Below are 16,774 nucleotides of genomic sequence, written 5' to 3' on the forward strand. Positions count from 1 at the left end.
TCGCTTTGATTCTTGTGATGGACGTCGCGCTCATGACTCTTCAGCGTTACATTTTAGTATCAGCTGGAACCTCGACAGAGCAGGTACTAAAAAAAGCACCAGGTACCAGGTACTAACACTAATGGAAAAGCAGTAGAGTTGAGCTGTGCTAGAACTGTATGGTGGAAACGCGCCATAAGTCTGTCTTTACATTACACATCACTTCCTCTGTACAGCGCTGGACACGAGATCTGAACACCATTATACTGAGAACCACAGGTCATGTGGCGCTGATAGGTTTAATCAGCACTGTGGGAACTCATTTACGGGGGTTTGTTTATACCTACTAAGTTACGCACTACAGCCTTAAATGATCGAGTCTATTGGAGGAGGGGGAGGAGGAGGAGGAGGAGAGGACGTGGAGGTCAGGGAGGAGGTCGGACATAGCGTGTCAAATGAGATTCTTGCACCTTTCCATAAAAGATTTAACAGCTAAAGCCCACTCATCACTCTCTGTAACCCTGCAGAGGCTGTGGAAGTGTCTACATGTGTATATGTGTGTGTGTGTATATATAGATAGAATAAGAGAACAGTATACTGTAGGCCACCAGCAGACCTATGGAATTTCGACCCCATGAATGATTCAACAGGTGTGTTCATGTACGCATGTGTGTGTGTGTGTGTGTGTGTGTGTGTGAGAGGGAGAGAGAGAGACAGAGAGAGAGAGAGGGAGAGGGGTGGGGTGGGGGGCGAGAGAGGCGCTCCTCTTGATGAAAGATTCAGTAGACAGACTCAGGTGAGGGGGAGGACCTGCTGAGGTGGAACACGTTTCTCTCCAAAAGAGGATGGCACAGTGGGCTGCTACAGCACCACAGTGTGCAGTGTTACTTCGCTCGCAGACTGATTTACGATCATATCCACTGACGTGTTTTGATATATGTGCAAAGAGCAGAAAATAGCACATTACAGATAGAGCAAAAAATTCCCCTTCAAATTTCCCAGACTGCGGGGATCTAACTCGTTTGGCACGCTGAAAAGGAAGATATACAGGGCGAAGCCATATTTAATTTTCTACTCGGTGACTAGAATGCCCTTGCAAGTTTCACGTGGCAAATTATGCAGGCAGTTCTCGTGACGGATACATAAATACATATGCATGTCCTTATACAAAATGAACTTTGCTCGCTATTCATATTTTCTTTTCCTTTTTTTCTTCTCTGAATTGAATTGAGAGAAATGAAAAGTGAGGCGGTGTAAAGTATGAGGACATGTTTAAGATTCATCGCGTAACCTGTCGCCTGGAGATAATGAGATTCTGGTGACCCTAACTTGCATGGACAAGAGAGGGAGAGAGAGAGAGTGTGTAAGTGTGTGTTCTTATATTTGTTTCTCTGAACTTTTTCTCGCATAAACACTGACCTTGTCAGGACCAGTGGTCCTCATGGAGCCCAAAACCTGGTCCTAATCGCTGGTTATATTTAGGGCTAAGACTTGAATTGTGGTTAGGTTAAGGTCATGGATAATGCATTGTTTAGGCTGCCCAAAGGAATGGAATTCAATGCAGTTGTCCTCAGAAGAAGAGCTGCACAAACCTGTGAGTGTGTGTGTGTGTGTGTGTGTGTGTGTGTGTGTACCTGGTATTCCTTAAAGTGGTTAAGGTTAGAGTAAGTCTCCAGGAAATGAATGTAAGTCAATGCAATGTCCTCTGAAGTCATGGAAACCTGTGTGTGTGTGTGTGTGTGTGTGTGTGTGTGTGTGTGTAGATGCACAACTGCTGCTGTCTGTTGTCTCCCAGATGAGCGGTAGAGTGAGTCCAACATCTCTATGAAACACATGCCTTTATACACAGGAGACACCTCTGTAGGTGTGTGTGAGTGCTTGTATGTATTACCTCTTCAGGACCCTTTCTGGCATAAACCAGGAGTCCTCATGGTGACCGAAATGGGGCTCTAATGAGGCAGAACCTGATTTCTGGGGTCTAAGATTTGAATTGTGGTGAGGTTAAGGTTTGTCCACATGTAAGTAAGTCAACGCAGTGTCCTGGGAAGGATAGCTGCACAAACCTGTGTGTGTGTGTATGTACCTGTGTGTGTGTGAGGGAGAGAGAGAGAGCATGGGCATGTGGTGTTTGTAGCTCCAGGGTGTTTTCTTTGAAAGGACCACATAGAGTAATACCCCAGCGCTTAAAGCTCACTCTAAGTATTGGGCATCAGGGTTAGATGTGCTGTGGAAGTTATTGTCAACTTCAGGCAAGGAAATGCTGTGCACTGTTGTGTATGTGAGCGCTGTACAGACCCTATAGGCCTGGCTGCGTCTGCTAGTCATTGCACGAGTTGTTTGTGCGTGGGACACTCCACTCAGCCACACAACATCAAGTTTTATTACGTGCCCAGCTTTGTGATTGTATTTTCAGTATAGTCTGCCTCATTAATTTAGAAGAGGAGGATGTTTATTGCAGCTTTATGGTTGAGCCTAATGTTTAGTGTTTTGAAAATACCACGGACACTTTATAACATTTTGTGTGTGTGTGTGATTTTCTATATATTTTATGGCTGTCCACTTTTGTGTGGAATGTTGCATAAACACAACTGGAATAAATGTGAACAGAGTGGCCACAAAAAGGGCCTGAAGTGATCCCGATGTAAATGACATATGCGGTCCAAAATGTTGTGCTGTGTGCGGCTGAACGTGTGAGAGGCGGTAAGGTGGGGTAGGGGAGGCGAGCTTACCTGCAGCAGCCAATAGCATCTACGATGGAAGGTGGGGATGATGGAGGAGTGGACGTAGCAGCCATACAGACACTAGAGAGAGGAGAGGAGAAGAGGAGAGAGGAGGGGAGGAGAGTAAACAAAAATAAAGATAAAGGAAGGAGGGATGACAAAAAGTGAAAAAGGAGAAGAAGAGGAGTGAATAGTGAGGGAGAGAATCGGAGAGGAGAGCGTAGGTTATACCCACTTAGGTCGTATTGATTGCGGTGCTAAAACTAAATTGCAAACATGCTGTATGCGTTTTTTCCTAATGTCTTTTCTAAAATACCATAAATCTGCAGTTGACAATTACAGCACAAGAGATTGTGAAATTTACTGCCTTAACAGAACTAGACATAAACCCACTTGGAATTCACAAAAAGTCACAATGTTGTCAGCTGGAGTACACACACACACACACACTGCAGGAGGAATCAGTAACAGTGAGGAGGAGGAGGAGGAGGAGGAGTGTGTACACGGTGAAAGTGAAGCCTTCAGGTGGACAAGATGGAGAGGCAGTTCAACCAGCAGAGGATCACATCCATACAAAATAATGTATTCAATTGTGTAGGTGTGGGAATCTATAATTGCAGAGGATTATGTTGAGTTTTTTAGTAATCTGGTGCTACTAAACCAGTGCCACGGTTGAAGAATATTAAAGGTCCAGCGTGTCAGAATTAATGATATCTACTGGTGAGAGGGCAGATTGTAACACTGCCCACTCACACATGCGCGATGGAGGCATCAAATGAAACGGACGCAGTCACTGAACTGAAATCCGACCGCACCGGCTTTCCTCAGTGCTGTTGCTAAATACACCAGACTCCTCTATTAAAAATAGAGATTTTAGTCCTTGCTAAATGTTGGAGATTAACGCATGTTTTCAGGATTTTCAAGTCTTTTTAACTGATCTACAGTTCGGCATTGTTTGATTCCTCTGTTGGACGTCGCGCTCATTACTCTTCCAGTGATGACGCTCGCATGGAACCTCACCAGAGCAGGTACTAAAAAAAGCACCAGGTACTATCACTAATGGAAAAGCAAAAAAAAGAAGAGTTGAGTCGAGCTGGGTAGTGCTAGTACTGTATAGTGGAAACAAACTCATGGGGACTATTTTTCGATTACTGTAAACCCTCCAAAATGTGACACACTGGACCTTTAAAAAAACTAAAGCGCTTCTTTCATTTTTAACACAGAGAGTGTAACACAAGGCATTTACATACAACAACACAGTGCATTGGTCTAAAGTTAGTCGAAAAATTACCATTTTAATTAGTAAATTCTGTACATGAGTGGAGAATAGGCCAGATTCCATTTTCCTGACAGTTTTCATCAACATCCTGTTCTGTGGAAACATTTTGGTAAATATTCAAAAAGCATTTAGGTGTCGAATCCCAGTCCTTGAGAACAGTGTGCATGTGGTTTTTGAAAGAGAAAGAGTGAGATGATGACACAAGTCTTTTTTCAAGGTCATCATGGCCATGGTTTTTTTAACTGAACTAACTAGAAGTCTCTCTCTCTCACACACACACACACACACACACAACACACACGTCATCCACACTTTGTATAAAAGAAACAAAGTGCACAAACACAAATAATCAGGTTGTATATAATCAACGCCCTGTCTTCAAAATGGTACGCACAAACTTGCGCACTTGATTATAGTTTCTTGCCTCTTCTCAGAAGTCGCCCCGTCCTCTGTCTAAAGTGTGTTTTGCCAAAGGCAGAGTGCATTTCCATATATTTCCATTTGATATGAGGAGACCAGGGTTATGTTTTTCTCCCTCAGCTTCCTGCCTCTCCCCATCCTCCCTCTCTCCCTCGGCTCATCTTGCTGCTCTGCTCATTGTTGCTCTACATGCCGCTTGCTTGCTCGGGGGAGGGGAGGAGGAGTGGGGCGGGGGTGGGGTCCTGGGAAAAGGGGGTGACACAAACAATTACCAAGCAACTACCAGGCAAAGAAACACTTGCCTTTATAGATGCATGTGTGTATGTGAGTGTTCATGCACCGGTGCAGATAAATATACAGAGTGTGGGATGAATGCCAATGCAGGTGTGAGGTTGTAACCAATAAAGGCACAGGTGGAAATATAAGACCTCAATTATTCTCTTAAGCTCTCTGTGCCTCTTTTTTTTTCCACTTCAGTTAATGCACAGTATGTAATTTCTGCCGCTATCAGCCTCTCAAGCAAAACAATAACAAAAGACTTTGTTTGATGATGTTGGAACGCAGCATGGGATCATGGGAACTGTCGTCTTGTCTTTCCAGGGATGGGCATGAATACATGATTTTTCTTTTGTCACAAAAAAGTCAATCAGTTAATGTGACGAGTGGTAATATGATTGAAAAGCTCAAAACTGAAATACTTTCTGCTTTCTATTAGCTGCTCCTCATAGTTAAACATGCAGTAGATTCCGCAGAAGTGAGGGTCTCTGAATGCATCTCGAAGCTGCTCATAGCTCAGCATGCTGTGAACCCTGCATTAATTTCACAAGCTACCATGCACTGGAGTTTAGAATATCTGAATATTTGACAAATAATATTCAAATAGCATTTTTGCTTGAAACACATGTCCCTAGCTGGTTTCCGCCGTATAAATACTTTTTGTTATTTGCTTAATTTTCTACCCTGGTGTATACAGTAGAACCGTATTTCTGATTTTCCTACCACCAGAGGAAGCTTGCGTACCACTGGTGGTACACGTACCACAGTTTGAGAACCATGGTTTTAGACGATCTGGTTGATTAAATGAATGACACTGAGTGCTGTCCGAAGGAAATGGCTGCGAATGGTAGCACTAATGACTGTAGGTGACCAGAAGGTGAACGCAGGTCAAAGCGCTTCGCCTGAAAAGATGCATCGCTGCCGAAAATAGAGCAGACAAAGAAGAAACACACGTGATCGCGGCCCGTCTTAAGTTCTCACTGACACCGATCAGAGCTGAAGCTGATTAAAAACCTGCACACATTGCACAAGTTATTTCCAATGGGAGCGAATGCCAATTAAAACAAAAATCACACTTGTGAAAAATCAGTTTAAACCCAGGATTAAATGTTTTCTTGTTTTTGTATGACCAGTGGGGATTGGGGATTAGTGACAAATATACAGAATAAAATGAAAAGACAAAAAACAACACACTGGCCAAATACTAGTAAACGGTCTGTTACCTTGAAGAGAAATACTGTTTTCTAAGGACTGAAAGAGTGTTGGCTTATGTTAACTACATTACTCAGCAAACTATATGATATTAGTCTTGTTGTTTTTAAACATAATTACATCTTTAGTGATGCTCTGGAAAGATCCATGTGCCTCCTCACTGTCTCTCCTTCACTCTCCCCTCCACTTCATCCCTCCTGTTTCTGACACATGCACACTCACTCCTCTCACCTCTTGGTATATTCCTGCTGAATAATCAATTTTTGAGCTGGCTGATGTGACTAACACACACACATGCGCGCACACACTCGCGCGCGCACACACACACACAGACACACATACACAGACGCTGCCTTGAGACTGGATCGATACCCCTCTCTGTTCCTGGCCTCAGGCATTATCTTTCAGAAAGTGGGGGGTGTTGTGGGGTTGAGGACAGAGAGAGAGGGACACCACTCGCTCTCAGGTAACATATTAGCCTCGTGCACTCGTGTTACACGTATGTCTCCTCGGAGTGAAGGAGAGTAAGTTAAAGACAAGACTGACAGTTAAACCGAACTCGGTGCCAAAACCATCATCGACTTGTTGTTCCTCTGCAGCCTCTCACCTCGACTCCCTGCACTTTGAGCTTCATGTGATCCTCTCGGGTGGTCTTCCCGTCTTTTCTCTTCTTCCAGCAGTAGCCATCTTTCCTGTACTTCACCTTCTTACGGTTGTAGAGGATCATAGAGCCATTCTGAGGCCTGGTGGAGGACAGGATAAAGACACCATTACATTGTGTTAATCACACACTAGACCGAGGTCTTGACCAGGGTTTCTGCAGCTGTTTAGATGAGGAACCACATTTTAAAGGTGGCGAACCATCGATTGCTTGTTTTTGTCAAGTTGATATTGTTCATTTAGAAAATTTAAAAATTAAACATGTAAAACAAATGTTTCTAAGTAAAATAACAATAAAAAAAAAATGAAAGGAGCATGTGTCAGTACACAATACACTAAGCATAGAAAAAAAATATATATATAGAAATATAACCAAAATAAGGCAACATTATGTTCAGTCATATTTGTTCAAGATGTATATAATTACTTTTCTTTTAAATATTGCAACTGATTATGATTCCTTTCTTTTTAATCCCATAAACAGACTTCAGACTTCCATCAAACTGATTCTGATTTTTGTTATTTTAAAGATAATTTTTCTTCTCTTTTTCAAATTTTCTCTATAAATTGCTTGTAAGAATTTTCTTGTGTGCCTTATAGATTATCTGCAGAATGCGATAATCTAACAGATCTTCATATTTAAGCAAATTTCCATTTGACAGATACAGGAATTGTAGGATCCCGATATTGTTTCCTACTAATGAGTCGTATGGCTTTCTTCTGTGACACAAAAATTGTGCGTGTATGTGTTTTGCACACATTTCCCCAAATGTATACACAGTAGGTCAGATCGGGACCCAATTCACAGGACACAATGTGACAAAAGCAAAGTTGTGCATAATATACTGTATCGTTTCTGGCCTTTGCAATAAGAAGACCTGAACCTGTCTGTAGGTGAGTGTGAGGTGGATGGTGGTTTGTACCCCACCTTTTGCCCTATGTCAGCTGGTATTGGCACCAGCACCCCTGTGACCCTCATGTGGAGGATAAAGCGTCAGAAGAAGAATGAAAGAAGTTTCTGACAGTTTTTACTGCTGTTTCTATAACAGCTAATATTATTTAGAACCAGTGACTGAACCACATTCAAGAAACCAAAGTCATTGTATGCATGTCCAATGTCCACCTGCAGGTGTGTATTTTACTCCACTGGCTAAAAATAGTCATGGTACGTTCTCAAATACATCTGCATCCACATAAAAACAGTGTTGATATGCCAAGTCAGCAGGTGACGATATAACTGTAACTGTAAAGCCTTGTTGGCCAATCAGAAGACTGATAAAAAATAAACTGTGTTATATGTGTAAGCATGTTAAAAGATGATCTCCCCGTTTACACATAATCACCATGAGCAGAGATCGTGTGAACTGTGTTATTACACAGGCATAACACACACTTTGTGCGTGTATGAAAGACAAAAACACACAGAAAAAGCTACATCATAAAACTATCTGCACACATGTGAACTGCAGACTTTCAACTCCACCGACAGCGAGTGAAATTTAAAAGCTTGGTTATTTCTGCCGCTCAATCAAAGACAATCACAGACCTAGTTGGGAAGCAGCATGGGATCATGGGAATTGGTGTGTTGTTCTCCCAGTTGGTTCTTTTGTGTTTTACAAAAGACTCAGGGGAACCAACTGGGACACTTTCAGAGGCAGAACGTGCAGCAAATGGCAATGAGTCGTCTCGATCCATTAGTGTCAAAATATACACAATAAAATGAAAAAAAAACAAAACAAAAGACTACACAACAGCTAGTCGTAGTAGCACTGAATATTTTGTTCCTCATTCTAAAGTTTCATTGAGAGTTTGCCCCAGAAGGTGCAGAGGAGACAAAGACACAGAGTCATTAGAGTCTGTTATCTTGAATAGAAAGACACATTTGTACGGTTTCAACGCAGTTTGGTAATATATAATATTAGTATTATTATTATATAACATTAATCTTGTCATTTTTAGGTTTTAGATTAATTTAGGATCATTTCAATGCACATGTTACATATCACAGGGTTACCACACCATCAAATTCAGTGACTTTTCAAGGACTTTCCAGGACCACTCACTCATTCACTCATCTTCTACCAGTTTATCCTCCACATGAGGGTCACAGGGGTTGCTGGCGCCAATCTCAGCTGACATAGGGCGAAATGTGGGGTACACCCTGGACACCCATGTGCTGACACAGTTTAAGATGGGAGGGCAACTTGTAACTTGTCCATGGCGTCCACTTTTGTTGATTTGCAGCACGCTCTGCATCTGGACAAGTGATTGTCTTTGGAATCTTGGTCAAAGTCAGTGTTTGTTGAGACAGAGATCTTGGAATTTTCAATTCCCAGGCATCACATCATTTGCTCTCTTTTGCTTAATGTTACTTGCTCATTTTTCTGCACAGAATCTCACGACAACGGCGGAGAGAGACAGTGGACAGTGTCCACAACAACACTACTAATTATGGCTCAACGTTTGTTCTGCGTAGGTCAATGCACATCAAGCAATGCAGGGCATGAAATAGTAGGTGGCGTCGTAACAAACAAGGGAGACGTTTACCTAAATATTAACTTAACTTCTTTCTTTCACAAAAATAAAGCACTTTCAATGACCCATGTCTACTCAATTTTCGCAATCTTTTCAAGGACTTCAAGGACCAGTGGGAACCCTGATATAAGGTAAGGCAAAAAGCTCCAAAAATATCTTCCAAAAAAAAAAGCAATTTGATATATTATATCTTGAAGTTCTCTTGCTTTGTTGATTCATAAATATAAACCAAAAAAAAAAAAAGTTTGGTGTACATGGTCTCACACAGTCAAGTTAGCCGGTCTCACGCTTCCCCACCCCATACATAGACTCACACACTCCGTTCGTGTTAATATTTTAGTAGTGTGATTCATCAGCGCAGTAGGAACACTGGCCTCTGAGTTCCCATTCTATATACACATGAACCTGCACACGCACACAACACACAACACACAACGGGAGCCACACATGTGGAGAGACAGAAATGCTGTAGTGATATCAGAGATGGCAGGACCTGCAGCTGTGTGTTCTTTGGACTCAATGTCAAACCTGCTGCTCAGCAATCAGTCACTACACTTCAGAAACATTAAGGGCAGGCGTGTGCACGTGTCTGTGTGTGTGTGTAGGTGGAGGAGCAATGCTTCTCAGCCTTATCTCATGACAACAGAACGAGAGCAGGCCCGTTAACAATCAATAAACTAACACATACTCACAAGTGCTCTCTAACACACACACACCACCTCACCTCTTCTGATCAACCTCAAGTCTTTATCCCTCTATCTCTTCATTTTCCCCTCCCTGCCTCCTCAGTCCCTCCGTTCTCCACACTCCTTCCCACCTTTCTCTCATCTTCTCATTTCATCTCTTCCCTTCTACTCCCACCCTAACCACTGTTTTTGCTCATTTATTTCCTATCTCCTCTCCTCTGGTTTTTGAATTTGATGTAGACACATCTATATGGACCGAGATGATTGCAATTTGCTCCGAACACTGTGTGTGGCGAAATTGAATTTACTTTGAGCTGATTTTTTTTGACACCTTAAATCTGTTCTGTTTTGGCTTGAGCCTGCCAGTTTCTTAGCGGAGTGGAGACCCCCACCCTCCCATCAAAGCCGAGTTTAGTCTCTGTCTCGAGCAGTGTGAGTCATCTCGGGGCTGCTGATTCTAATTATGTTATGGAGAAGATGGATGAGATCAGCTGTGTTCCCGGCGTGTGTGTTTGTGTGGGTGGCAAACACGTGCGCGCGTGTGCGCGTGCGCACGTGGACGGTGCAATGTTCGCAAACCTTCCTATTCAAGCAGACATAAATGCTATTGATCGTAACTGGACGGTGATGTGTGGGATATAAAAAGCTTTTCTACCATTCCACGGCGTAGCAGAGCGAAAACAGAGAAGGCAAGGGAAGGAGAGAGGGAAAATGAAAGGAAAAGATGGCATGAGAGAGAAAGAGAGAAGGAGTCCAGTAATGGGAGGAGTAGATGAGAAAAGTGAGAGGAGATACAGAGAGCAGCTAACAGCCGTTACTTTGCACTGATGAGATAATTAAAGGGGAAAAAAAGAAATGAAGGTCATTGATTGTTACCTTAATATTTACCCCCCACAAGTGTGCACACATCTACACAAACACATAAATGTCACTGCCTCCGTTTGCTGAGCCGCTTTCCATCTGATGGGATTAGGTGTAATCTGTTTTAATCGTGCCTCGCGTCATGTGTAAATGGGATTATATCTAACTGCTGCTCAATAACACCGATATGACTGGTGCTGCTGTTGCTGCTGGGAGGCTGAGCCTATATGGCAGCACAGCCAATCAATGAGAAATCCATCCACAACATAAACTGTGCTGCTGCTGCTGCTGCTGCTGCTGTGGAGTCCTTCAGCTCACACAATGGGAGCGCAGAGGCATCACCCCAGGACTTTGCAGTGTTGCTCATCACAAATGGGGCCGTGAGATGACCGCTTCACTCACTCACTTTACTTTTCCTTCTATTCTTACCTTTACTTTTTCTCTCTTTAGTTATTTCAATGTCCATACCAACCAAAGTCATAACCAAGGGCATTAATGTCACATTAAAATATAAAATGCAATCCCCATAAGGAACTACATCATGAATAAGTAATAAACACACACAGGTTTATGCTACATTGATTTCAGTTCACTTGCAAAGCCTAAACTTAACCAGTTCCTCAGAAATGAGGTTCTGCCTCACTAGAACCAGGTTTTGGTGTCCATGAGGACTACTGGTCCGGTTTAGTTTATTCACTTTCTATTTAAGTGTATACTCTTTATTCATGTTCCCTTCATATGTAAGCTCTAGACAGAGAAGTCGCTTTGCTGTACTTAGCATAACTTAACTAACCTGCAAAATTATAACTTTCAACTGTGTACAAATCAAACATGTACTGTAAATAAACTAATGAGTTTAAAATGTTATTGAACTTTGTATTAAAGGGTATGAATTATAACCACACAGAGAACCAAAGTAACCAAAAAAAATAAGATAAAATGTAAAATTACTTTTTTCAAACAAATGATGGCAGTATAGGAGTAACATACAATATTCCCATCTTTTCTAGATATATAACAAGATAAATCCAGTCTGCAACAGTAAGTATTTCATTATTTTTATTTGTCTTTATGGATAAAAGGTGTGAAGTTCTTAGTTCACGTCTTGCACGTCTGTCGTCTCAGTGTAAGTGTGTCCGTTTGTGTCAAATGGACAAAACCTAAAGTTAATATATAAATAAACAAATAAACGTTAAGGTATTTGGTGGTTTCAGTGACAGTCCTGTCCATCTGAAATTATTTTTTGCAAAATTTACATAAACCTCCCACTAGAAATTTCTTCTGCCTTTTCATTCTTTTCTCTTTTTTTTAAGAAAAACCCCACCATTTCACGTCTTATTAACCAACGGAAAAGTCAATAAGGTGACGTGATTCAACAATTCAAATGACCATTTCTCTGTCTGTCTGTCTGTCTGTGTGTCATTCCCTTTTCCCTCCTACAGCTTCACTTATTCCTGTCGCTCCTCATTCTGGAATAGCACCACTTACACTTCATTAGGATCGATGAATATTCAGCTGTGACACGTGATTCCCCTGTTCACACCCAATCATATATATACACAAACCCCGACCCAGCCCCTTCCCCCCTGACCACTTTTCACCCTCCTGTGTCTGAATTATACATCACTTATCCTAATACATTTACATTTATTAATACTCCACTTTGAGCTGACGAGGTGCTTTGCAGTCCAGTCGTGTTGTAAAACCGTGTGGAGCAGGTCGTCAGCAGGAACCTTCGGAGACAGTCGACGTACATCACTAATGTTTTAATCAAACATGGACTCTCAGCAATTGGCACTAACCCAACATGAGCTGGCTGAGGGATTCTACGTGTGTGTGTGTGTGCTTGTATTTATTACCTCTAAGGACATTTTCTGGCATTACCGAGAACTTTCCTATACTGAGTAAATTTAGGGCTAAGATTTGAATTGTTACGGTTGGGGTTAGGCATTTGCTGGTGATGGTTGAGGTGCGGGATAACACTTTAGTTTAGACTGTCCACGTTAATGGAAGTCATTGCATGTAGGCTGCGCAGAGGCAGACTGGCTCATTCTGCAGAAACTATGAGGTCTTTGACCATAAAAACAAGCTAATGTTGGTCATTAAATCTCCATAAATCACATTTATAGTTAGAAAAGACCATTCTATCCCCCCTTTAATAGGCTACGTTTTTCCCATTACTATGGCAAAACATATATACAGAAGCTATAAGAATGTGCAATATAGAGTGTCTTATATCCTTTTCTTCAGCACAACCTATAGGCAGTCTGATTAGACTGAAAAATCGGATTGAATTTGTGAAATTTGTGAAAGTTTGTTTGGCTCGTCTTTATGAATAAAAATAATGTTACTTTTGCAGAATTATCACTACTCCCATTTCTTTCTTCTTTAAAAAAATAAAAATAAAAGTATGCAATATAAAATGCATCTTAACTTTTACTTTTACCCCCCCCATGATGTCCATATGAGTCATCGTGACTTCACCATCAGTTGGCAGTACAAGTCTGTACGCAGGGAATAGGATGCATTCCTATCAAATAGGAACAGAACGATGCTACGGCTCGACACGTCTGGTTCACAGCTGAAAAGGGGAGTCAGGTCCGGGTCGAGGGTCACCAGGTCAAAGCTTGGATGACTATCCTTGGCGACTACTTCTTCTGTTGTGGAAATGTTCTTTCTGCTTGGTGAGCGGGACTTAATACTCCACCTAGTGGTGGAGTGGAAATTCAGTTCTTCAGTTCGCAAATTGCGCCACGTGCACGATGCGCGTTGGGTCCGCGTGCACTGTGTGCATAAGTATACCAGGGCCTTAAGGGTTAAACGGATAGCTGTATGAACCTGTGTGTGTGTGTGTGTGTGTGTTAACCACTGTGTGCATTCCTCTCACCTTGTTTTTGGCGATGTCGTCAGCCACTCATCGTGTTTTTCAAAAGTGATGAGATATGCAGCAATCTCCTACAGAGACAAAGACGAGACAAAGAGGTTATATTGATGTCTGTGTGTGTGTGTGAGACTGTGTGTGTGTGTGTCACGGGGAGATAAAAACATAACAGGTATTTCCAGGTGACCTGCTGATGTCCAGAGAGACTATGTCACAATCTGATTGCCACAGTGTGGTCTAGGCGCCTGATTGGTCACATAGCAACCAGTCAGGAGACAGATATAGAGGACAAACCCTCAGGGCCAACAACCAATCACACACAACGACACAATGATGTCTCCCTCCACTGGGGAGAAAAAGCTATCTCTAAGTACACACACATGCCCCATAAACACACACAGACCTATACACTGGCAGAGAGAGTTCACTGATAGGAAAAGTTTTCTTGTACTTTGCAGTTTCACAGTTTCCCGTCAGATAAAGGTTGCTCCTAACTTGATTCTTAATTCCTTCGGCTCTCTTTTCATCTCCTCTCCTCTCCACAACACTATTTCCTCTGCACTCACATGAATCCAAAAAGAAAAGCTCATATCATACAGGTGCATTCTACAGAGAGTGAGCAAAACAAAACGTCCATACACACACACACACACACACACACACACACACAGAGACGCAGACTCACAGATGGAGCCCAAAGAAACTTCTCGTTGTTCTTACGCCTCCTACTTTCTAGCTCGCACCGCCCTTCCCCTTTTCTCGATGCAAGCTCACCTCTGGCTTCCTCCTTGAAACATCATTCTCTCTCTCCCCCTCCATCTCTGACTCCCATCTCACCCACTTGTTGTGAAAGACTATGAAATGTAAATTGTCCTCTTAAGGCAATCAGTGTTTGAAAATGTGGCACAAAGCAATAGTGAAAAAGACATCAACACTGGAAGCACTCCTTCATCTACGCCCTCAGATCAACAGTCTCCTCTCCAGACCTGTATGTGTGTGTGTGTGTGTGTGTGAGAGAGAGATAGAGAGCGTGATTTAAGATATTTGTCTCAGTTTGACATCAGGGCGCTTCTGCTCCACACCTATCAGGAGAGAAGGGGGGACAGAGGGAAGAAGAGAAGGCAGAGAGCAGAGAGACTGTGTTTAAAAATGGATGTAATCCTCCAGGTCCTAAAACAAAGTCACATTCTGAAGCCTGGAGATTAGCAATGGGACCAGCGCCATGTCATTGGATGATATCTGCTCACACAGTGTCCACTCATATGTGTTGTGCTTTATTATCTGTTTTCATCTGAATGGGAACATTAATTCATTGTCTACCACTTTTATCCTTCACATGAGGGTTGGGGGGGTGTCTCTCCGGGTTATCCGGTTTCCTCCCACAGTCCAAAAACATGCAATATGGGGATTAGGTAAATTGGACACTCTAAATTGACTGGAGGTGTGAGAGTGAATGGTTGTTTGTCTCTAAGTGTGGCCCTGTGATGGACTGGCGAACTGTGCAGGGTGTGACCCCGACTATCGCCCTATGTCAGCTGAGATTGGCACATCTCCCCCCACGACCCTCATGTGTAGGATAAAGCAAAGAAAATGGATGGATAGATGTTTTTGGACTGTGGGAGGAAACTGGAGAACCCAGAGAAAACATGGAGATTCTCAAAAACGCGAACCTGGGCCTGTAAGGCAACAGTGGTAGCCTCTATGCCGCCGTGTGGCCTAAATGGGAACATAAATTACAAAATTGACGTCATGTTCTCTTTAAGAAGACCTGAAACTAGAGCTTTAACTCTGTTTGCTGACGTTATAAATCAACTGAGAAGACGTGTACAACCAGCAGAGTCGCCCCCTGGTGGCTCACTCCTTCTTCCTGGGCTTCACATTTCAAACCACAGGACTACATCCATTTTTATGTAGAGTCTATTGCAGGGAGAGACAAGAGGAGAGAGCAGCTGGAGGGTGCTGGCACTTAACTGATTGTTTTTTTAGTATCCTACATTCAGTCCTCACATCCCTACCCCCCGCTGCCTCATCCACAATTTATATGTGTGTTTATATGTATGTGTGTGTGTGTGGGTGTGGGGTGGACTGTCATCACAGCATTAATAATTATCACTATCAAGCCAGTCACTGGTAATGTCTGTCTGTCTGAGGCTCATAAAATTGCTCACAGCCATGTTTAGATTGGACACACACATTCTTGCACGCTCGTAAACAAAATGCATTCCCTCACTTCTAACCCTTACCTTACCTTAACCAATCACAACTAAATGCCTAACCATAACTAAACCTAATTATACCACTAGCACTAAAACAAGTCTTTCAAAAAATTTGCTCACTTTCTACTGTTCAAGTCAAAATGGTCCTCACAAAGATATACACACACCTATTCCTCTGTACTTGTGAGGACACCCATATACATTATGCATTCCCCAAACCTTTCTACAAACCTTAACCATCTCCACTACACGTGTATCTCTTAACTTAAACCCAACTTCAAAACCAAGCTTAACCGTAACAATGGTTTTTGAACCAACATTTGTCCTCACAGCATAATGAAGGCATGTATACATACACACACAGAGGCACACACAAACACACATACACACACACACACACGAGTACCTCATTCATTTATGCATCTATTCATTAGCTGTGACAGGCAGCCACCTCTCCTCCTCCCAAACCACTCTGCAGCAAGTCAATATCCTATACGGCCTCCACACGGCCCCGGCCAGGCACTTGGGCTCCCCTAGTGACTGTCAGCCAGTGGGAGGCGGGAGGAAAAGAGAAGAAGGAGAAGGAGAAGAAGAAGAAGAAGAAGAAGACGAAGAGAGGAGATGAGGGGCTGGGAGAGACAGAAGGATGAGAGGATTAAGAAGGAGGGAGAGAGACTTGCAATTAAAGGCCTGCCCCATAAGAGCCATTAAAAAGCCAGAAAAAGAAGAGTCAGCTGAAACGGCACACACACACACACACTGACACTGCAGACACACACTGCTGCTCACCCTGAACTACCACACACACACACACACGGCCATATAAAGAGTGACAGAAGTGAGATGCTGAAGGTCGATCCTCAGGAAGTCACAGTTATCATCCCGATGGAAAGCAGTGATGGAGCGCTTAGAGTATGCCTGGCGACACAGTGACCCTTCAGGAATACTGTGTGTGTGTGTGAGTGTGCGTGTGTGTGAGTGTGTGTTAACTGTGCCAGACATAGGGATGAGCGTCTTCCTCCAGAGAGCTACTCTAGAAACCCAGACGC

General features: G+C 42.7%; 1 protein-coding gene across 5 annotated transcripts in view; it reads right to left on the reverse strand.

The window, feature by feature from the left end:
• Positions 1 to 16,774, reverse strand: part of LOC122768388 (calmodulin-binding transcription activator 1-like) — an 86,775-nt gene that overhangs the window by 27,259 nt on the left and 42,742 nt on the right. For 4 of the 5 annotated variants that reach the window (XM_044024353.1, XM_044024352.1, XM_044024356.1 and 1 more), the window contains 3 exons: positions 13,516 to 13,583; positions 6,494 to 6,629; positions 2,709 to 2,780 (listed from right to left, as the gene is read on the reverse strand). In XM_044024353.1, the coding sequence (XP_043880288.1) occupies positions 2,709 to 2,780; positions 6,494 to 6,629; positions 13,516 to 13,583 (276 nt within the window). The remainder of the gene's footprint in view (positions 1 to 2,708; positions 2,781 to 6,493; positions 6,630 to 13,515; positions 13,584 to 16,774) is intronic. The other variant, XM_044024354.1, reaches the window with a different exon arrangement.

This window comes from Solea senegalensis, linkage group LG4, assembly GCF_019176455.1.
Source record: "Solea senegalensis isolate Sse05_10M linkage group LG4, IFAPA_SoseM_1, whole genome shotgun sequence".
Lineage (NCBI taxonomy): Eukaryota > Metazoa > Chordata > Actinopteri > Pleuronectiformes > Soleidae > Solea > Solea senegalensis.